Genomic DNA, 23,980 nt, shown 5'->3' on the forward strand with positions numbered 1-23,980 from the left:
GCTTCATTTCTGCCAACAAGGCGTCAAGGTGAAAGCCAAAAATTATCAAAGTGACATTCTAGAGACTGTTGTGAAACCCCTGTCTAATACCCTATTCCATAACAAGTATTGGGTTTTCCAGCAAGACTCGGCGCCGTCCCATAAGGCTAAAACCACCCAAGCTTGGCTGAAGGAAAATGTGCCGGCCTTCATTGCGGCGAATGAATGGCCCTCCTCCAGCCCCGACCTCAACACGCTGGATTATTCTCTATGGACCGAATTAGAGCTCAGAGCCTGCCGAAAGTCCCACCCAAACTTGGAGTCACTTAAGCGAGCTCTTGTCCGAGAAGCGAAGCGAATTCCTCTGGAAAAGATTCGTGCCGCCATTGATGACTGGCCAAATCGTCTAAGGGCATGTATTAAAAACAGGGGTGGTCATTTTGAATAATAATTATATTTAATTTTTACTTACTATTTACTTAATGTTTACTATTGTTTTTATAAATATAAGTTTATTATTTAAAAAGATATGCAACTTTTATTTTGTCTCAAAACTTATGAACACACGAGGTATATAGGTCTATCTGGGACTTACACCCGTATTTATAAAGAAGTAAAAGTAAGTACTTGAGTAAAAGTAATTACTTAAGTAACGATTTGTCTTCTATAGTTAAGTAATTGCTCAAACTTAGAACTGTCAAAAGTTAGAATTCTCAGCCAAGTAATAGTCACCATTTCCTTTACTAAAGCACTACTTTGACGTTATTTGAATAAAAAATGGACACTTTGGATAGTATCGAAGCGGTTTTTGCTGTTGTAGACAATATAGACCCACCCAAAACAAAAATGTGAAAGACTGCCAAGTTCGATAATATGGGAATGCTTCGCCTATAAAAGAAGTGAGATCTGAATAAGTACCAAGTTCCATACACATACCTCAGTTAAAAATAGTTACTTTTTTAATGATGTTACTTGGCAAGTTTTCATACACCTTGTTATAAACCTACTAAACGCAATGAATCAAGTATTTAATTTTCTATTAAAACTTGCCAAGTAATCATCATTAAAAAGTAACTATTTTTAACTGAGGTATGTGTATGGAACTTGGTACTTATTCAGATCTCACTTCTTTTATAGGCGAAGCATTCCCATATTATCGAACTTGGCAGTCTTTCACATTTTTGTTTTGGGTGGGATTTCATTTATTTTTGTAAGGTTGTTTATTTTATTTTTTTCTTATGATGAAGTTAGTTAAAGAAATGTCTCATTTATACTATTTTTTAGATTTTTTAATATGCACTATGTTTCTTACAAAGAAATGAACTAGATTAACTAAATGGACTAGATTTACCAACTGACTGACATGACATGTTATCATATATTATGTTCGTGGATCAAAGTTACACATTCGTTATTTTCGAAAGTAATTCACACTTGGCCGTTTTCAGATTTTTACTTTACTTTGACTAAATACAAACCTTTGTACCATTCGAAGATATATTATATAAATATAGATAAATTTAGTTCGTTTTAGTTCCTTAGGGGAATAAATTTACACCGGGTATAAAACACCTTCATTATTTTGAAACCGACTCACACTTGGCCATTTTCAGATTTTTCCCTTTAACTTGACATAAAGACCTACCTCCATGCCAAATTTCAAGTCAATACGACCATTGGAAGTGGTCTAGGTTTTTGATGAGTGAGTCAGTGAATAAGTGAATAAGTGTATAGTAAAAATAGCGATTTTCTGACGTCAATATCTCAAGACCTACAATAGGTATATTAATGAAATTTTGTATTTTAGATAAGTGAGGGGGTCTCAACAGATACTAGAAATTTGATATGCGTAAATAAAATAGATTTTGAGTTACAGGGGGGTCGAATTTGGCCCGAAATGGTTCGTGTAATATAACCCACGGCCGGTGTGTCGCTTTTTTGCTCGAACTTGGCGGACACACTGCCGTGTGTCTAGATGATAATATATTAGAGGAGATAGAAGTTGCTGAACCTAGAAATCCCAAAGTTTACTTTCGTGATGTGGATCCATTTCATTACTATTCGGAAGATTGTTTTAAAAAGAGATTTCGTTTCACCAAAAGTGTTGTGAGACATGTTATTTTACCGAGAATTGAAGACACTTTACAATCAGAGACACAAAGAGGGCTTCCTTTAACTCCACTGTGTCAGTAACTGCTTTACGTTTTTATGCCACTGGCTTTCAGATTGTATGTGGAGATATCATGCATATTTCTCAATCGACAGTGTGTAATATAGTGAAGAGAGTTAGTAGAGCATTGGCATTGCTAATGCCAGATTTTATTAAGTTTCCTGCAAATTTGAGGAAAACAAAGGATGATTTCGAAAACCTTGGTTGCATTGGCAGAGCACCTGGACTGAAAAATATTGTAGGAGCAATCGATTGCACCCACATTAAAATCACCAAGCCTAGAGGTATTCTTCATACAGAGCAGTACCGGAACAGAAAAGGATATTTTTCATTGAATGTGCAAGTAGTTGGTGGCCCTAATTTGATGATATAATATAGTAGTACGTTGGGCTGGCAGTACACATGATAGCCGAATTTATAGAAACTCGCGTTTAAATATAAGGTTATGCAATAATGAAATTGATGGGGTGTTACTTGCTGATGGAGGATATCCTTGCACTAGGTAGGTAAATAATAGTATAGTAATATTTTATTATTATTCATAAACAATAAAACTAAAACTGTATGAAACTGTTTTAAGCTTTCATGGTTTGAACTTTAAACTAATATTGTTATTACTTACTCAAAATAAAAAAAAAACAATCATGGAAGATATCCCATAACAATATTAGTTTATAACTGTATGAATACTATGTGCCATGTGGTCATCAAAGTATCATAAATACCTCACTACAATACCGCTCATTTGTTAACAATAAAGCATTCTTTATTTCAGACATTTACTGACTCCAGTTTCAAATCCTAGAACTGCACAAGAGGAGAGATATAATAAAGTGCAAATAAAATCAAGAAATTCAGTAGAACGTTTATTTGGAGTTTGGAAAAGACGTTTTCCATGCTTACAAATCGGTTTAGCAACCAAACTTTCATCAACAGCCAATATCATAATGGCTTGTGCAGTGCTCCACAACATTGCAGTAGAAGTAAATGACATATTTGAATTTGATGACACCGTGGACAATAATGCACATCAGCCTTCTAACACAACAACGACAAGCACAACAGGTACCAGTGATGGTTTGGTACTTCGAGCGAATATAATTTCACGCTATTACACATTTTAAATGAATTTTAAAATAAAACCAATATTTTCACTTACATTATATTTTATTTATTTACAAGAAAAATCCAAAGTACATGACAGGGTTTCATATTGATTCTTTGTCATATTTTTCTAATTCTTTTTGTTTTATTTTTATTTCAATTTTAAACAAATTTTCTTTGTGAACCCTCTCTAAAACTTTAATCTTGAGTTCTTCTCATGCATTTTTTTCTTAAATTCTAATTCTTCTTCCAATATTTTACACTTCAGTAAATCTATTTTATTAATTCTCAAATTTTCATAACTCTTTTTGCTAGGAGTATTGAACTCTATTTCCTTTTCCTCTTGAGTAACTTGCATTGTTGCTTCTGCTGTTTTACACCAAGCTTCATTATTGGTATCCCCTAATATGACTACGCTCCCTGAAAAACAGAAAATAATTGTCACAGAATAAAATGATAAATGCATGTTCTACTACTAGCTTTTGCTTGCATTCCACTGCACTTTTCTGGGTTCCAAAGTAACCTGTGTTAATCCAGTTTATAAGTTACCCCTATTGCATTTATATTATTGTGATATGGTTATTTATGCTGTAAGACATAGAAACCAATTCAAAAGAAATTTTGGGCAGTTGTTGTAGGCATGTTTGCAAAGTTTTCTGACTATTAATAAAAAGGCATTTATACATTTAAATATTACGTTATTTATAATGTTTAATCTCTTACCATCAATATCGCTGTCAATATCCACAGCAATGTTAGTTAGGATATTTTTATCTATATCCATGACTTTGGAATCAATAGGATCCATATCCATAACAGATGGCCCACCTCCTGTTAAGTGGCGAATATTTTCTTTTGTTTTAGACTCCCTTGCCTTTGCCTTCATGTTATACCATAGCTTTATTATTTGTTTTGTAGATGCCTGAAACAATGAAACGTATGGAATTAGAAAAGTAGCTGCATAATACTAAAATGACACAGGAAAAGACCATGGTACACAAATGAAACTCTACATATTTGTAAATAATAAAAGTATACAAAGCATATTATATTTACCTTTTCAGTAACAATACAGGATTCATTGAATTCCCTCGCTATATTCTCCCATGACTGCTTCTTTTTTAAAGCACTCGTAGCGTTTGTTTGTTTGCAGGTTAGGATTGTATCATATTTTTGTATGATATTCAAAAATAAATCCTTTTCCAAACTCGAGAACGGTTTCTTCCTGTCTACTTCATTCATATTTTGAAATTCACAAAATAAATACACAGAGTAAAATAAAGCCTTGTATAAGTTTATACAATGACCGGTACTATTTGACAGAATTGAACGTATTATCTGTCTAAGTAAAAGTTCACGAGTCGGCATATAATCCGTGTGTCAAAAGTAAACATTTAAATTTAGTAGGGTTATACCATGTCAAACGTTTTGTTTCTCCAAGCATTCCTGTTTTTGTACCAACAAAATTATATGACAATAATATACTTTTTACAATTCAAACTTCTTTATACAACGCTATCGTTATTATGAATGTAAAATAATGTAATATAAAAATATTATTGAAAGGTTTTGTACAAGTAATCTAGACCTTATGTTTGCTATTTTATGCAACGAAACGTGGTCACGAAGTGTTGCCACACAGAAACAACCATCAAGCGTCGAGCTTAAGAGCGCTATTACAAAATCGAATTGCTCAGTTGTAGGTAAATTAGACGATAGCTGGCAGCACTTGCGCATGTGTGCGTCTAGTGAAATACGCAACGCACACCTGCGGACCGCCACGCGGCACAAACAAACTTGAGACTTTGCCACTTTTTTCCGAAATAATTTATTGTTTTTATAGTTTATGAAATATTATTTGTACCGATGAATTTTATAACCTAGAATAGCTCGATTGAGTTACAATAAACAAGTAATCGTTTACAATTTTTAAATTATTTAGTCGACAACCAAACTTTTCACCATGTTTATCAATTATAAGTAATTGATTTATAAAAATACTAAATCTATAATTCGTCTTCCATGTATTGTATCTTCATTTTCCTGCAACAATGAAAACTAGGAATGTAGATAGTTTGTTAAAACAAATATGTCACGTATACCTTTTGCGGGTGACAAAAAATACTTACCATATTATTTGTACTGGTATTCAATTGGGTCTGATAGTCTGAATTAAATATGCTTTCATTATCCTGCAAGAATCAAAGAAGTCCAATTACATTATTATGCAACAGCGAAACTAACGACGATGACATTTACGTACATATTTCTTTATAACCAACATCAAAAAAAGAGAAGCCTATCTATAACATTTTCGCATTAGAATATCATGGGCTAATACTTATGTATATTACATTTCAATCAGATCATTATAACTAATAAATAAAATAAAAACTCACTAGTATCAAAACGTGTTAGTTGCGCAGGTTGCGCTATATTTTTCGACCTCCGGCGAGTTTACGCGGCGCAACAGCGAGCGATACGTCCTTCCTCGGTAAGCGCTTGGCGCTGACTAAAGTTGAACACCGCGCGTCACAAGATTTATATTGATTTTTGCATTGCAAACAAAAAATATTTTAAAATATTGTTTTACTTTTAAATAGACCAATTTTTTTTTCAAGCTTTATAACAATACCACCTTAATTATTAAATGTTTTTTATTTGAATTTGGATTATACTTTCATAGATAAAAAATATAATTGTCAGTAACTTAATATTTCACGCCCGAATGCCACCATTGTGGCACCGGCAACGAAGATTCGGCGTTGCATACGTTGGCGGAGTGCCCAGCATGGGCAACGCAGCGCCGTGATTTAACTGCGGTACTGGATGCTGCGGGAAATCTTTCGCTGCCGGCCGTCGTGTCTTGCATGGTCAGCAGCGAAGAAGAGTGGAATGCCGTCGCCTCCTTTTGCGAGGAGGTGATGGTTTTAAAGGAGGCGGCGGAAAGGGTGAGAGAATCTGCTACCTCTCTCCCCACCCGCAGCAGACGTAGGGGGCGTCGCAGGGTGGCTGATCTCCGGCCACCATAGGGCGCGGCCTGCGGACGACAGACTAGGGGCGTCTGTCGTCCGATCAGAAACAGGCCTCGAGACGGTGGCGTTGTGTTGCGCGCGCCTCTCTCAGTGGAGTTACTGTGGCCGCTGGGTGACGGCCACAGAGGGTGACGGGGCCTGCCTTCGAACATCTGGCGGGCCAATACCTGTCGGGGGTGCGGAAGAATGCTTTGGCGATACCCGTGCCCTCGACAACAGGTAATTGGAGGCAACACCAGGTAGGGTTTTTAGCCGGTAAGAGTCCGGCACACCCCTCCACCTACCCCAGGTGGAGTACAGTCCATGAGGATTTTCCCCCCTGACAAAAAAAAATGGTGTAATACTGTATGAATTGTAATAAATTGATTTAAGCACTTCAAAGTACAAGATATAGTTGTATCTTGAACATTTTTATAAATGGTTAAATTGCTATATCCTCTGAGTACCAAAGCATCAAAAGATACCCAAAAGCAACATTTTATGAAACATCCTTTGCAGAGACAAAGATTTTACTGATGTACGTGGACAAATTAAAATATTTATTTAAAACACCTTCAAGATAAATGATCAAACTTTCTTAATCTTATTTTTGTTTTTTTTTTATTGTGACTATATCCAAAACATCAAAACTCGTATAAAACGTTTAAATTCGCGAAAATTTGTGATAGCCCTCTTAAGCATTTGCTCAAGTAAGTAACACGTGTTACTCAACTATAGAATGAGATTTTGTATTTAAGAATTCTAACCATAAGTAATGACTTAATTAAGAAATTACTTAGCAACAAGTAATTACATCTTTATAAATACGGGTGTTACAATATTATACTGAGTAAAAATAATGTTCGACTTACTGTAAAAGATTCTATGTGTGAGTTAAGTCATCGAATTTAAATCAATTACTTTGATTAATTTTTATTTTGTAATAACGCACCATTTTTAATTTAATTGATAGTTGCATTATGATTCTGTAAAAATATATAATATTAGAAATTTGACACATTTTGTAGATAGAACCGTATTCGTTTTATTAACTTAATAATCATGTAGGAAGTACTAAATAAAATAAAACATATAATTAATGTGTTATATATTTTAAAAAATGTACTTAATTATGTATTTCACAAACGTTTTACTAAAACTCAGTCTTAATGACGGAATCAGAGAGCAAAAAGGAGCACCTTTACATATTGTTTTAACAATATGTTGTAACATATAAGGTAAAAAAGTATTTACTTTTTTACCTTATATGTTAAAATATCACATTGATTAATCTTCTATACCTATTTACTCCAAGAATTATCGCATAAATAACATTAAAATGAGAAAAAAAAACAATGTTTCAAAACTAATGATAACTGTGTTTTTTATTAATTAATCATATTCTTCTAAAGATAAGAGATAATTCTACAAGCTAGAGAGTATAATTATACAAGCGATGGTATCATCGTTACAAAAGAGATACACAAGAATCGAATATTGAAGATCTCGGACCTTTAATGCAGGCAATGGTAATGGTTTATTATAGGCTGGAACTAACACCTCTTCACATGTTATTGATGCGGATTGTGTATTCCGTATGACCCGCGTACAATTTTGGATACCACAATCCAAAATCTTGTATCTCTCTTGGCTCAAACGGTTTTTATAATAAATTATATCTTCAGTATGGTCATGTCCATCTTATGTGTAATCTACAAATATTTCTTTAATATCTGTCCAGGATATTTTTTCATTTTCTGTGTTTTTACTCCATTCCTTTGTGTCCAAATGTGCTTTGAAATCATATACTTCATTTTGCTGTAACTCGTAGACTTCATATGACGGCTCATTAGTTTTGCTCCAACGCAGGAGGGTATACCATTCGTTCGGAGTGTAAATAAGTTTTCGTTTGGCAGATCGTTCAATGTTAGCATGAACAGATTCGCCCTCATTTTGGGTATGACCTACCTCCATAAAGAAGATGGATCACAATCCATACAAAATTGCCCCACGTCCTATAACAATGTGACGTATCTCAAAAAAAAGATAAAAATATTAAAAAAAATATGGCATACTCTCTAATTTTTTTTTTTACACCTTCATATGAAAAAAATGCTTTAAAAATTGTTCAGGCGCCGTTATGAAAACATCGTTCATAGGACTATTTATGGACTATTTTACTAAATTATTTTTTTGTTTGATAGGGTATACCTCACAGGTGGTCCCATAATCGTCAGGTCAGGATCTGATGATGGGAACCCTGAGAAATCCAGGGCAACTTTTGAAAGTTGTAGCCATGCGCAGGATAAAAACTTGACTATAAGGTGTATGTCTTATAACACTATGCAACAGTGAAGATTTGGAGCTGACCTGATGATGGAGACGAAAGAAGGTCGAGGGAACTCGACAACCGAATATGTAAACTACTTCGTGTTAGGGCTTATATTGTTTGTATTGAATAGACCTTTGCAACAGTGAAGGTTTGGAGCTGACCCGATGATGGAGACCAGAGAAGGTCGAGGGAACTCGACAATAAAATATGTGAACTACCTCAGAAGTCGGTGTCTAATGGACGTACCTAAGTTTATTTTCCCACCGACTTCTAGGCCGATGCTCCTAAGAATAGTTTTTTTTTTACTTTTCAGTGATTTTGGGAGTCGGTTTTATTTTATTGTAAAAAGTATTTTTTTTGGATTTTCAGTGACAAGCACAATTGTCACTATCCGCATAAGTGGAAAGTTCTCATCAATACGAATAATATAAGCGCAAACACGAGGTAGTTCACATATTCAGCTGTCAAGTTCCCTCGCCCTTATCTGGTCTCCATCATCAAATCAGCTTCAAACCTTCACTGTTGCAAAGGTCTATTCAATACAAACAATATAAGCACAAACAGGAGGTAGTTTACATATTCGGTTGTCGAGTTCCCTCGACCTTCTTTCGTCTCCATCATCAGGTCAGCTCCAAATCTATACTGTTGCATAGTGTTATAAGACATACACCTTATAGTCAAGTTTTTATCCTGCGCATGGCTACAACTTTCAAAAGTTGCCCTGGATTTCTCAGGGTTCCCATCATCAGATCCTGACCTGACGATTATGGGACCACCTGTGAGGTATACCCTATCAAACAAAAAAATAATTTAGTAAAATAGTCCATAAATAGTCCTATGAACGATGTTTTCATAACGGCGCCTGAACAATTTTTAAAGCATTTTTTTCATATGAAGGTGTAAAAAAAATAAATTAGAGAGTATGCCATATTTTTTTAAAGATTTTTATCTTTTTTTTGAGATACGTCACATTGTTATAGGACGTGGGGCAATTTTGATCCATCTTCTTTGTGACTGATTTTGATCTTAAGCTTTTTGGCTACGTGTAAATACATGAAAAACACGATGCAATTCCGGTTTTGTCACATGTAGCATTTACCAGTTTTTGAACCCATTTCAAAAAGTGTGAAGTTGTATACGGCAATTTTTTTTTTAAATATTTCATTCAGCATGCAATACCTAAATTGCATGCTGAATGAAATATGAAATGATGGTAAATTCCCGACTTAGACAACTCAAAAACAACGAATTCCTCTTTGGTGGTATAAATATTTGTGTGTTTGGGGACTTAATGCAGTTACCTCCTGTGAGAAGAAATCAAGTGTTTGATCAACCCGCTAGGTTTATCCCAGCAACACTCTTATGGCGCTCTTTCTTGTTTATAGAATTAATCGAAAATATGCGACAACAAGGTAGCACAACTTTTAAAGACTGTAACGCGCGCCTACCTTTCGTGGTCGAGTCCATGGCCATATATGGCCATCGCGTGATCACCGAGCCGACCAATACGTGGCCGGCCGGCAGAGGGGTGCGGGGAGCGAGGGCCTACTCTCACGAGCGGGGACGCTCGCTGAGTCGCCAGTCCGGCGCACGACGCCATGTATTTCGCACGATGTGTTAACTCTCGCGACCGTGGCTATGTAGTTAAGTACGACGTGTGTTTGTGAACTACCTATGTAACTAATTACCATGTCTGTATTCGAATTACAATAAACTTTCTATAACCAACAATGTGTTTGTTGTTATAAGTGGCGCTTCCAACTAGTGGCCGTGAATCCGCTAGCCAGTTTAAACCGGTTCTTTGCCGATCGACTTAGGACATTAGTGTTCGCGTTTATACCTGCGTCGCTGAAAATGCCGCCACGCAAAGTACGTACCGACGCTAATGTGGAGGACGCGCAATCCAGCTCGGATGAAGAAGCACCGAGACCGTCGCCAACGCTCATGTCTGGGGACCAGTTGGCCTCTTTCCTTACCGCCTTCGCGAAATCTCAGGCGGAAGCGAACCGGCAGCTCGTCGAATCCCTCATGGCATCGCACGCGATAGGATCAGCGCGACCCTCACCGACGCCCTCGTCGACATGCAAGACCGGCAACATGTCCAAGTGTACGGCACGCTTCGACGGGCATAGCAGAGATCCAGAAGTCGTAGAAGCGTTTATCGACTCCGTGGAAATCTACAAAGAGTGTGCATCTGTCTCCGATGACCTGGCACTCCGTGGTCTCCCGATGCTTCTACATGGCGAGGCAGCTGTGTGGTTCCGCGGCGTCAAGGCATCGCTTACGTCGTGGGATGACGCCCTTGCCAAGCTGCGGGCGATGTTTGGTGTTCCTCGTCCGCCACATAAGGTATTCCGGGATATGTTCGCCGCGGAACAAAGTGAAGAACGGACGGAGGTGTTCGTCGGTCGTCTCCGCGCACATATGAGCAGGTTACCTTACAGTCTAGACGAACGAATCAAGCTCGACATAGTTTACGGTTTGTTAAACAAACGCATTCGTAAACGCGTAACGCGCGAGTCTATTGAGGACATCGATCAATTAATCGAAAAGTCGAGAGCCGTCGAAGATTCGCTCTCCGAAAAAGAGATGACAACGTCGTCAAGTTCGAGTAACAATAACACGCAGTCACAGCTCGCACGAGCAGCGCCAGCACGACCCAGCGCGGCCGGCTTGCGGGCTCAGCACGCGGCCGCTCCGATGCAGACGCCGTATTCGGCGGGGAAGGGCGCGTCGAAGCCGCCAGCGCTGTCCAGCGGCGCGGGGGCACAGCCGTCGTCGTCGCAGCTCCAGCGTAATACTTCGCCGAGTGTTAGTGCCGCGAGTGATAGTGTAAACAAAAAGTCGTTTTGCGTGTATTGTAAGTGTCGTGGTCATACGCGTGAGTCTTGCCCAAAAAGAGACTCTAAAGACTTATTCTGTTATGGTTGTGGCGAGAAAGGGTTTGTTAGATCAAATTGTCCGTCGTGTAAAAATGTTTCGACTTGTAATGTTGATGTTAATAACTCAGTTTCACAACCACAACAAAATGTTTTCTACTCACTTAACACGGTACTCAGTGAGTGTAATGTAAGCTGTGAGAGTAAGAATAATATTATTATCAGCCAAGGCCGACCGATTTTAAATATTGAGATTCTAGGGCACAGTGGCTCAGCGCTTATTGATACCGCCGCCCGACGTAGTATCGCGGGTTCGACCCTGTATGCCTTACTTTTACGATTGGGTAATACATTTGTTTCAAAAACCATGTCGGTGAAACTGGCTGATGGTACTATTAGAAATAGTACCGTTTTGTTTACATGTGTGAATGTAAAATGTATGTCACTGTGTATACCTATTGAATTTATTGTGTTCCCCGATGCATGTAATAACGAAACCCTTTTGGGAATAGATTTTATTAGGCAGTCTAAGATTGTTTTAAATTTTAGTAATATGACGTGGTTCACAGCTGATCGGCCTCAGGTCATTCACCCCCTGCTCACAGAGAGTTCACGCGAGGCGGTGGAATGTGCTTCGGTCAACCTGCTACGGGAGGACGAGGGCACACTATTGACCTTGGATCAGCGTTCTGACCTTGAAAATTTATTGGGTGAGTATTCTGATATTTTTGATCAGGTGGGGGAACCAACGCCATTTGCCGAGCATCACATCGACACCGGTGACCATCCTCCTATCGCCGTGCCTCCATACAGGGTCACGCCGGCGAAGAAGGAGGTCTTGCGAATAGAACTGGACAAGATGCTCGCAGAAGGTGTCATCGAGGAGTGCGAGTCTGCCTGGTCCGCACCTACTGTTTTGGTACCGAAGTCTAACGGTGGGTATAGGTTTTGTGTAGATTACAGGAGACTCAACGCTGTCACTAAGACAGACGCGTATCCTATGCCGCGTATTGATGAGCTGCTGCAGTCCACTAAGAGAGGTTGTGTGATGAGCACCTGTGACCTTCGGAGTGGCTATTGGCAATGCAAGGTCAAGGATAAGGATAAAACCGCGTTTGTCACGCCGTTTGGTACGTACCGATTCTTACGTATGCCCTTTGGACTCAAGAATGCACCGGCTACGTTCCAGAGGCTTATTGACCGGTTCCGTGCGGGGTCGTCACTTAATGACGTCACCGTACTGACATATTTAGATGACATCCTAGTGATATCAGAGTCCTATACTCGTCACCTTTCAGATCTCCGTGCAGTATTTGACCGTCTCCGAGTGTTTAAGCTCCGTGCGAATCGAGACAAGTGTGTATTCGCCAGAGAAAAGGTTAAGTACTTAGGTCACGTGATCTCCCAGGAAGGTATATCACCGGATGAAGACAAAGTACATGCTGTACTTAGTATGAGGGAACCTACCTGCCTCCAACAGCTGCGCACCTTCCTTCAAACATGCTCCTGGTTCCGTAAGTTCATACCAGAGTTTGCGAAGGTGGCCGAGCCGCTAACCCGCCTCACTAAGAAATCACAGGCGTGGCAATGGAGTCTAGAGCAAGGTAAGGCTTTTGATACTCTTAAGAAGTTGTTAACTACGGCACCTATACTAGTGCAAGCTGACTACACGAGGCCATTCATATTGCGAACCGATGCCAGTAATTATGCCTTAGGCGCTGCCTTACTCCAGGGGGAGTCACCGCATCAAGAACATCCGATCGAGTATGCCAGCCGTCTGCTCACGCCAGCCGAGCAGAATTATTCTACTACGGAGAGAGAGGCTCTCGCCGTTGTCTGGGCTGTGGAACGGTTCCGCGGTTACATTGATGGTCATCAGGTCCACGTGATGTCTGATCACCAACCCCTGAAGTGGCTCTTTTCTCTCAAGTCACCTAGTGGAAGGTTAGTTCGCTGGGCCATGAAGCTACAAGCTTTTGATCTACGTGTCGAGTATGCACCAGGTAAAGTTAATGTTATTGCCGACACGCTTAGCCGCCCCGTGTTGGAAGATGGTTCTGCATCTGAGTGTGACATCTGCCCAGTTGTCGTCGATGTTCCACGCTGGGATGCCACCTCAACTCGGGAGGCGCAGTTAGCAGATGCTGAAGTCGCCAAGATCATCCTGGACTTGGAAGGTAAGGATGACCTTTCTGTTACTCGTTGGTCCGAGCGAGGTTACCTATTGAATCAAGGTGTTTTGTATCGGTACGTCCCGGATACTGATTCGGAGGAGCCTCAGCTCGTTGTCCCGGAGAGCCTGCGGAGCACAGTCATGTTCGAGTGCCATGACTCGCCCACCGCCGCTCATGGTGGAATTGATAGGACTTTACATCGTATCTCGCAAAGGTTCTATTTCCCCGGGATGAGAAGGTTTGTTACTGACTATTTGAAGACGTGTGTCGAATGTCAACGATTCAAGCCGTCGAATGTCAAGCCTGCTGGTCTGCTACAAACTCCAGTTCCAGCTCAGAGGTTTGAAACTGTTGCAACCGACCTCTTCGGTCCGTTGCCTAAAGGTCCTCAAGGTGAGAGATGGATCCTGATAGTGGAGGATACCACTAGTAAATGGGTGGAGGTTTTCGCTCTTACTGAAGCTACAGCGGAGACATGTGCCAAAACTTTGGTTAATGAAGTCTTTATGAGGTTTGGTCTTCCTAGGCGTATTATCTCAGACAACGGAGTGCAGTTCGTAGCAGATGTTATGCAGAAGGCTATGTTTGTCTTAGGTATAAAGCAAAGCCTTGTGCCTCTCTACCACCCTGAAGCTAATCCAGTTGAGAGGAAGAACCGAGACCTCAAGGCTCAGCTCGCCATCTTGGTGGAAGGTCGTCACCAGAATTGGCCCGAGGTATTACCTTTTGTACGGTTTGCTTTTAATAGTTCCGTTACCCGGTCTACCGAGCACACCCCTGCTTATCTTACCTTCGGTCGTGAGCTGCGGTCTCCTCTGACAGTTCAAGCTGACCTGAGAACTGTGGTCGAAACTGAAAACTTTGTACCACAAATCACACCTTACCTGCGGAAACTCGCGGATACCATCTCGACAGCCAAGGAGAACCTCGAACGTCATCAGGATGTACGTAAAGCATACGCTGATAAAACTCGGTCTTCGCCTGTAAAGTTTCTTGAGGGTGACTTGGTGTTGATGAAGACTCATGTCCTCAGCAGCACTGCTAAAGGTATCACGTCCAAGTTCACTCCGAAACGGGACGGACCCTACGTTATATCTAAGAAGGTGAGTCCTACCACTTACCTCCTAGCTCATAGTAAGACGGGGGAAGTTTTTGGTAAGTACCATGTGTCTGACTTACGCCCATATCGTGCGAGGGAAGGTGAGTGTCCTGAGCCGATGGTGCCTAAGCGTGGTAGGGGTAGACCGCGGAAGGGTGTTACCTAACTATATTACTTACCTTAGGTGGTTGTTCAGCTGAGTTGTTACTTACCTTGTGTTGTTTTCCTTATAAGTTTACTTACCTTGTGTTGTTTACCTTATAAGTTTACTTACCTTGTGTTGTTTTCCTTATAAGTTTACTTACCTTGTGTTGTTTTCCTTATAAGTTTACTTACCTTGTGTTGTTTACCTTATAAGTTTACTTACCTTGGGTTGTTTACCTTATAAGTTTACCTACCTTGTATTGGTTACCTTTCAAGTTTACATATCTTGTATTGTTTACCTTTTAAGTCTACTGTATTGTTATTTACCTTATAGGCTATATAGGCTTGCTTACCTTGCAATGTTTAACTTATAATGTTACTTACCTTGTGATGTAACTTAGAGCCTCGCGTTACTGTTGTTCGACCAGTCGGGGGACCCTCCCTGGTCTAAAGGGGGAGTGTGTAACGCGCGCCTACCTTTCGTGGTCGAGTCCATGGCCATATATGGCCATCGCGTGATCACCGAGCCGACCAATACGTGGCCGGCCGGCAGAGGGGTGCGGGGAGCGAGGGCCTACTCTCACGAGTGGGGACGCTCGCTGAGTCGCCAGTCCGGCGCACGACGCCATGTATTTCGCACGATGTGTTAACTCTCGCGACCGTGGCTATGTAGTTAAGTACGACGTGTGTTTGTGAACTACCTATGTAACTAATTACCATGTCTGTATTCGAATTACAATAAACTTTCTATAACCAACAATGTGTTTGTTGTTATAAGACCTTTTAAATGCCTTAAGAATTGGCGAACTTCAGTAAAATTGGGTTGGTTCGACTCGACAGTCTTTCAAGACTGGTTTGATTCAATAATCATACCATGGGCAGACAAACTAGATGGCCCTAAACTTATTATAGGCGACAATCTTTCCAGCCATCTGAATGTTGATATAGTGCGTAAATGTGAAGCACGGAATATAAGATTTACATTCTTACCTCCTAACTCAACTCATATATCTCAGCCGTTGGACGTGGCGTTCTTCGCACCCCTAAAAAAAAAATGGCGCCAGATTTTGACACAGGATAAAATAAATAATCCAACAGAAACACAAATCAATAAGGCACATTTTCCGATGTTACTAAAATCGTTATTAGAAGATATAGACATAACTAATAAAGCAAATATTTGCTCTGGATTTAAGGCGACAGGTATAGTACCTTTTAATCCTCAGAAAATATTAAAAAAGCTCCCGGATTACGAAGAGCAAAATAATTATTCTATTGACAAAGCACTGTTAGATTACTTAAAAAGTTATCGGACATCAAAACCAGCACAAAAGGTAAGGAATAAGAAACTAAATATCGCACCTGGCAAATCTATTTCATCCCAGGAGGTACAATTATTAACATCTAGAAAAAAATCGAAGTTACGTAAGCAAACAATCAATCAAGATCAATCCGAAGATCAGCAGCCTGAAGAAAACCTTGGAGCAGAGCCAGCAGTGACCGATGCGCCTTATCCCAATCGAAAACAAAAAGTTACTATATTGGCAGATGTTAAATTAAGTCCGTACAATCGTGCTTACGGTAATTTAAAAAATCTTAGTAAAATAGATAAAAACCTCGACATTTTTGAATCGCTTATCGATAAAGAAAATCTGCCCATCGTTCATCCTGAGGAAGAACTTGAGTACATAGATTATGAAAACCCAGTACCATCAACATCTGCAGATAATTTTATTAAATTTAAACCAAATAATACAATTAAAAAGATAATTGAAGACAAGAGAAGTGACGATAGTTATAGTGAAGCCGACACTTACTCCTTAAGATAATCGCTTATCGATAAAGAAAATCTGCCTATCGTTCATCCTGAGGAAGAAGAACTTGAGTACATAGATTATGAAAACCCAGTACCATCAACATCTGCAGATAATTTTATTAAATTTAAACCAAATAATACAATTAAAAAGATAATTGAAGACAAGAGAAGTGACGATAGTTATAGTGAAGCCGACACTTACTCCTTAAGAGATAGTTCTGAAGATGAATGCTTTGTACCGTCTGGCTCCGAAACATTTGAAGATAATGAAGAAATTACTCAACAAGAAACAGTGGAAAAATGTGAAAATTCGTTCATCCGGGTTAACAGCTACGTTTTGGTAAAATTTTGTGGGCTTAAAACTGAGAAATACTATGTTGGAAAAGTTTTGGAGATGAACGATGATTCTAGTATGGTTATTAAATTTATGAGGAAAAGAAAGGAAGAATTTTATTGGCCAGATATAGATGACGTTAGTTTTATATTAAAAAGTGACATGGAAATTTTATTAGGAGACCCCCGTGAGGGTCGTAGAGGTACCTTAAAATTTGACTGTATTGACTTTTCGAAATATAATGTTCAATAAAGGCTGTTTCACGTCTGAGTGCCTATTCCGAGTTTTACAAATAAAAGTGCTCAATAGCTTAATTATTATACGACGTAATTTCGTAGCATAAACGTTGAGAACTGTTTACTCAATTCAAGCAGTCAATGGTTTTTGGTCGTACTATTAAACGCTGTCACTTGCGAGAGAGTGAACGTTAAAATCCGACAAAAGTTTCGGAATGCAAATATTATGAACACGTGGTGTTATATACGACTCTTTTATTCGGGCGAGTAATGTTTACGCATTGAGCACGTTTATTTTGTAACGTTGTACTTTCCTAGCTCTAAGAATAGGTTAGAAATTTAAAAAAAAAATACAAATAATTACAATAGATTTATTCTAAAATTAATAAAACACCTAAAGTAAACTAAAATAAATGAAATAAAAAATTATAATATATTAAAATTAACATAATTCATATACGGAACCCAATATTAATTATTTACACAAAGGTCCTCGTAACTATTGCGCCTACGCATCTCTAAACGGGTGAACTGGTTTCGCCGCGCGCGACGGTGGTGCCTCGAGTGCATTCGGGGCCGAGACGCAGGAGACGACCAAATTGCATCAGACGTGACGGCTGTGTCACACGTTTTTTTACTTGACCTTCAGTATTGCTGTATTCCTTTTCTGTTGTTTGTACTTTGTTGTGAACGGACGTCTCGAATATTTATAAAATTAATAAATAAAAACTCGCTGAATCGTGACCTAGTTAGTTTTTACATACTGACCGAATCACTCTGTGAAACGTAAACAATACTTTTGCTTATTATTGTCAAGCAAAATAAAATGTGTAAAGTGTTACCAAGCCAATATCTGTGACACAATGGCGAGCAGCCCCTTTAGCCGGGGTGACCGGTGTGCCCGGAGTCCGCCTCCTACACCCGTGGCCGCAGCTAGACCTACACCCGTGCCTGCACATGCACCCCCTCAGACGCCTACGCAAAAAAACGAGGTGGAGGTGATCTCGACGCCAGAAATCCAAAACTGGATGAAGATTATCGACCAGTATCTAGGTGAAGTGTGCACTATTGCTACAGAGGGCAAATTAAACTCAGACCAAAAAATGCGCATAAGTAGTTTATGCATGAAAATTAGCCACGGCACATCTCAAATGGCTGTTCAGTACCAGTCCATCAAGATGAAAGCAGTTATGGCTACCTCTACCGTCGAAAGACTGGAAGAACAAATGGAAGAACAACTTAATTTGTCGGAGCAACTACAACAATTGAAGTTGACAATTGGAGCATCTAACAAGCCAAACACCGGACCTTCTTTTGCTGATATGGTTAAAAAAAGTTCCAACAAATTTATACAGCCCTTAAATTTAAGCTCAGTGGCCATCTATCCTAACGACAAATTAAAATCCAGTGAGGAGACAAAGTCACTTGTACAAAAAATCATATGCCCTGAACAGATGAAACTACAAGTGAGAGGACTACGCAAGACTAGAAACGGCGGTGTAATCATCAGCACTGAAACCAAAGACGACATTGAGAAAGTTAAGAAATCGATGCAGTCAACAAATACAGGCCTAATAGTCGGCGAACCCCATAAAAGAAAACCTAGAGTTGTAATTTGTGGAGTGCCCTCATCGATGCAAGATAAGGAAGTATTTACGTGTTTGTACAACCAAAACCTAGCCGACAAACTACAGGACTGTAGCCTAGAGACGTTTTTGTCCTCTGTTAAGCTGAGCCACAAATCAGGTAAGAAGGATGCTGATACCTGTAACTTTATAATAGAAGTATCTGCACAAATACGTAAAGCCCTCATGTGCAAAGACCGAGCATTCATTAACTGGTCGTCCTGCCCTGTAAGAGACTTCACTCTAGTGACACGATGTTACAAATGTCAGCAGTACGGACATGCGGCTAAATCATGTCGGGAGACCACCTACATATGTGGGCACTGTGGTGAATTGGGTCATTCCATCAAAGAATGCACCAAGAAAGAAGAGGAACCAAAATGCGCTACTTGCTTGCACTTCAAAAAGCCAAGCAATCATAAGACAGGTGCTGCGGACTGTCCGGCGAAAATTATGGCAGAAAATAGGTACATAAATTCAATAGATTATGGAGGCGCCTAGGAGCGCCGTAAATTACGATTCTTCAGGCCTTATTTGTTATTTTTATACTATTTTAAGTATGTTTCATAATATTATTAGTGACATAGATAATTTCTCTGTATCTCAATCGGGAGTGTGTGATGTTGAACACTGCAAACAATATCTGTCCTCTTACACTAGCCCACTAACCATACTAACCCAAAACATTCGCAGTGTTTTTAAGAATTTTGATAACTTAAGCATTTTTCTAAAACGTTTGGACATAAATTGTGACATCATTGTCCTAACCGAATGTTGGCTTGCTAAGCAATATAACATACCACAAATACCGGGATATTGCATGTACAAGAGTAACTCAACTACCAATCAGAACGATGGCGTGATAGTTTATGCTCGAGATCATCTAAATGTGTCTATCATTGAACCAAAAATGAACGACTGCAGCAGATTGTTGGTTAAAATTGGAGCTGATTTTGCGATATTGGCTGTGTATCGATCTCCGTCCGTTACAAATGTAAACAATTTCACGTACTCTTTAAACGACACCTTGCAAAGCCTATCATCCTTTAAAAATATAATTTTAACTGGAGATATTAATATCAATATTCTTCCGGGAAAAACAGATGCTTCGGCAGAGGAATATATGAACCTATGCGCCTTCCATGGGTTGCTACCCGCTCACACGCACCCTACACATCAAAGTGGCTCCTGCTTGGATCACATAATGCTTAAAACCAACTTCCCTGCACTTACCCTTGTAACTAATTCCACAATAACAGATCACAGCGCTACCCTGCTTATTCTTAACTGTAAATTTCCTAAGGTCGCCCCTCGCACAGTATCTAAATTAAAGATACATAAACTTGAAGAAGACTTAGGCAATATTGATTTTGACCCAGTGTACAAATCCGCTGATCCGCAGTTTTGTATGTTGTACCTAATTAAAAAAGTGCAACATGCAATTCAAAAGAACACAGTCATATCTAGATTAAATAACAAAAACTACAACATCAAGCCTTGGATCACGACCGGTCTTATACGTTGTATGAAAAATAGAGATAAACTGCATACAAAGGCTAAAGGTAATCCGAATAATTTAATATTGCAAGTGTCATATAAGCGATATCGTAACTTTTGTAACGACCTCCTAAAAAAAGTAAAACGCAATTATGATAATACTGCACTGAAAGAGGCTGGTGGAGATAACAAAAAGATCTGGAAAATTGTTAAAAATGTGACGTACAATACAAAACAGAATCAGTCTTCTTCAGGTTTATTAAATGCACATTCATCACAGTTAACAGCGGCGAATATTGCAAATAATTTCTTTGTTAACGTAGGCAAGCGCTTAGCTGAAAAAAATCGGGGACAATCGCAGTGCCTAACAAGCTCATTGCATGCACCCAACACTACCTTATCATCTTTTGTGTTACTAGATACTGACGAAGCGGAAATTGAAAGGATTATTATGGGTCTAAAAGTCGACTCTGCAGTAGGCTGGGATAACATATCTAACAAAATTCTAAAGCAATTTAAAGACCTTTTAGTACCGCCCTTAACGGTCATCTTTAATAAATGTTTAAATACAGGAGTTTTCCCTAAGTGTTTAAAAAAAGCTGTTGTTGTCCCAGTTTACAAATCGGGGAGTAAAGACCAAGTGACAAATTATAGACCTATTTCCTTACTGCCCTCTATGTCCAAAATATTGGAAAAGATTATAAACAATAGGCTTTATAAATATCTGGAGGATAAATCTATTCTCTCTACGCAGCAGTTTGGATTTAGACCTAAAATGTCCACTGATGATGCCGTACACCATCTAACCGCCTATCTAGCACAAGAACTTGATAAAGGTAACCACACAGTAGGTATATTCCTCGACCTAGCAAAAGCTTTTGACACGGTTTCTATTCCCATCCTGTTGCGCAAGCTTGAAGCCATAGGTATCAGAGATATTCAGCTGAAACTTTTTAAAAGCTACCTAGAAGAACGAACGCAATGTGTCAAGATTGGAAATGTTGTTAGCGATGATGAAAAAAGCACCGATTTCGGTATTCCCCAAGGAAGTATTTTGGGCCCTTCACTCTTCCTAATATACATAAACGATCTCTGTAATCTAAATTTAGATCACGGCCATATCGTTTGTTATGCAGACGATACGGCTCTTTTGTTTTCAGCTGACTCAGTAGAAAATGTCTACAAGTATGCGCAAAACGGATTCAATGTTATTAATAAATGGCTTCAAAATAACTCACTAACTTTAAATGCTGACAAGACAAACTACGTCAAGTTTTCGATGCGCAAGCAAAAACTAATTGGCACTAACACAACATTATATGCACATTATCATAACTGCACAACTTGCACAAATAACCAGTGCGCTTGTCCCAGTATTAAAATGTCACGTACAGTAAAGTACCTCGGAATTATTATAGATGACACACTTTCGTTTAAAGATCACATTGAAACTGTAAATAATAGGATTCGTAAATTGATATTTGTTTTCAAAAAATTACGTTACATTGCAGACCCAAAAATAATTAGACAAGTCTACTTTGCTCTATGTCAATCGATATTAACTAACTGTATTACCACATGGGGTGGAGCGAGTAAAACATTGTTGTTAATTATTGAGAGAGCCCAGAGAGCAATTCTCAAGGTGTCTACTTTCCGGCCCTTCCTTTTTCCCACTAACCTGCTATACAAAAAGTGTGAAGTACTAACCGTCCGTCAGTTATTTATAATGGGCATTGTATTAAAACAGCACTCAGAGCTAACATATAGCACGGAAGTTACTAACAAAAGACGTAAAGATATAGTCTGTCCTCAAAATCACACCAAACATGCTTTCACATCAAAATTTTACCTGTTTCTTGGTCCTCTACTTTACAATAGATTGAACGCGAAAGCAAACATTTATGACTTGAATCAAGTAAACTGTAAAAAAGTACTGAAAGAAACTCTTCAAAAAATGTCCTACGATGATACAGAGAATTTATTGACTGTGCTAAAGTGACTTTGTTTATTGTTTATTTTGTTTTTATACAAGTTTTTGACTAATATTATATATTTTTAAGTGGTTTATAAAATTAATTTTGTTAATATTTTATTTTTATACAATTTTTGATAAATATTATTTATTTTAAATGACTTGTTAATTAAGAAACTAGATGTTAAGATATGGTAATACTGTAGTAGTAAAATACAACTTGTCCACAATACAGATAGTTTACACATTTAAATGTGCTTTAGAATCCTTTTGTTTATTTGTTAATTTTAAATTATTTTAGCTCTTCTCGCCTGAAACACAGGATATCCTAGTTCAGGCACGTAAGACTCGGATATAAGCTTATATTTAAGACTCAATGTAATTCATGCTGTAATGTAATTTAAATAAAAATATATAATATTAAATATAATATTATATTATTATTAATATAATATTATAGTATTGCGTACCTGTCTAATTTCTACTTATTTGTGCTAGACAAATTATAATCGGAAATCCCGCTGGGGTAAGTTTCCATGCATTGCTTAAATACTATTGTAAGGTGTTCTTCTTGCTAAATTTCTATCTAAAGCAGCTGTTCTTTGTTCACTTTGTTTGCTGGGACACTGTGACCTTTGGACCCGGCAACGTGGCCCAAGCTCTGCTAATGCTAGCCTTGTCTCTGCGCTTCCAGGATTTATTTCTACGTTGGATTTCTACGTTGGATTTTCTACGTTCGAGTTTTTACATTCTACTTTAAACCCTCGCTACGCAACGTTCTACCTGGCGGCGAGTGAAAGACTAGACCTGATCCTGTCTGGAACTACCTGGGTCCTGCTGGAGACCTGGAAGTGCAACCTGGGAAGGAGCTGGGCCGTCGTCGGAGCTACACCACGGTTCAGGCCAGTGTTCCCAGTGTACCTTCTACCTCGAGATCTATTCGTGGTTAGGGCAACAGAAGTTGGCTTAAATAAAGTCTCAATTTCTACCAAATTGTGCACTTTATTTGGACCCCTACCTACCTACCTGTCGGCCAGCCTGACTACCAGGCCTACCAACGGCCGCAATTTGTAAAACTCGGAATCGGCACTCTAATTACCTAGTCGTACTACAACTACCCAATGTTGATTGATTCTAAGAAGCTAAATAATTTGAGTTTATTTTAAAAGATTGTAATGTTGATCTCACAAAAAAGTTTTAACATAATTATTGTATAAGTAATTATACTGATTTAAGTCGATCTCTCAATTGTGTAAAACGTTTTTTAAGACTCGTTAAGTTCAAAGATTTTATGTTCCTAAACATTGTTATATTGATTGGTAAAATTGATAACCACAGGCACTATGACCTAATTTATTTTAATATGTTTGTTTTAAAGTTTGGATTTTAATAAATATTTTGTAAGAAAAATTAAATGTTTCAACTTTGCGACAACCCTAACAGCTATTTCTATTTAGTTCGAAAAAATCCAAACGGGGCGGGCGAATTTGCCACATTGTAGAAATTTCTAATAAAAGTGCAGAATATTATACAATTATATGTATGTTGTAACTGTAAATAAGATGTGGTACTGATGACTATCATTATTTATGATAATTCGATTAA

General features: G+C 38.7%; 2 protein-coding genes and 1 pseudogene across 2 annotated transcripts; 2 read left to right on the forward strand and 1 right to left on the reverse strand.

Annotated features, from left to right (window-relative positions):
- Positions 1-3,002: 3,002 nt before the first annotated feature.
- LOC124641272 lies at positions 3,003-5,163 on the reverse strand. Its single transcript, XM_047179320.1, has 3 exons — positions 4,310-5,163; positions 3,977-4,175; positions 3,003-3,673 (listed from the first exon to the last, which is right to left on the reverse strand). The coding sequence occupies exons 1-3, from the start codon at positions 4,619-4,621 to the stop codon at positions 3,444-3,446; spliced, it is 741 nt and encodes a 246-aa protein (XP_047035276.1). The 5' UTR covers positions 4,622-5,163; the 3' UTR covers positions 3,003-3,443.
- A 10,658-nt stretch (positions 5,164-15,821) lies between these two features.
- On the forward strand, positions 15,822-23,368 carry LOC124641282 (annotated as a pseudogene).
- On the forward strand, positions 18,145-19,407 carry LOC124641457. The gene has a single exon (XM_047179523.1). The coding sequence runs from the start codon at positions 18,145-18,147 to the stop codon at positions 19,405-19,407; it is 1,263 nt and encodes a 420-aa protein (XP_047035479.1).
- Positions 23,369-23,980: the final 612 nt, after the last annotated feature.

Source organism: Helicoverpa zea, chromosome 22, assembly GCF_022581195.2.
Source record: "Helicoverpa zea isolate HzStark_Cry1AcR chromosome 22, ilHelZeax1.1, whole genome shotgun sequence".
Classification (NCBI taxonomy): domain Eukaryota; kingdom Metazoa; phylum Arthropoda; class Insecta; order Lepidoptera; family Noctuidae; genus Helicoverpa; species Helicoverpa zea.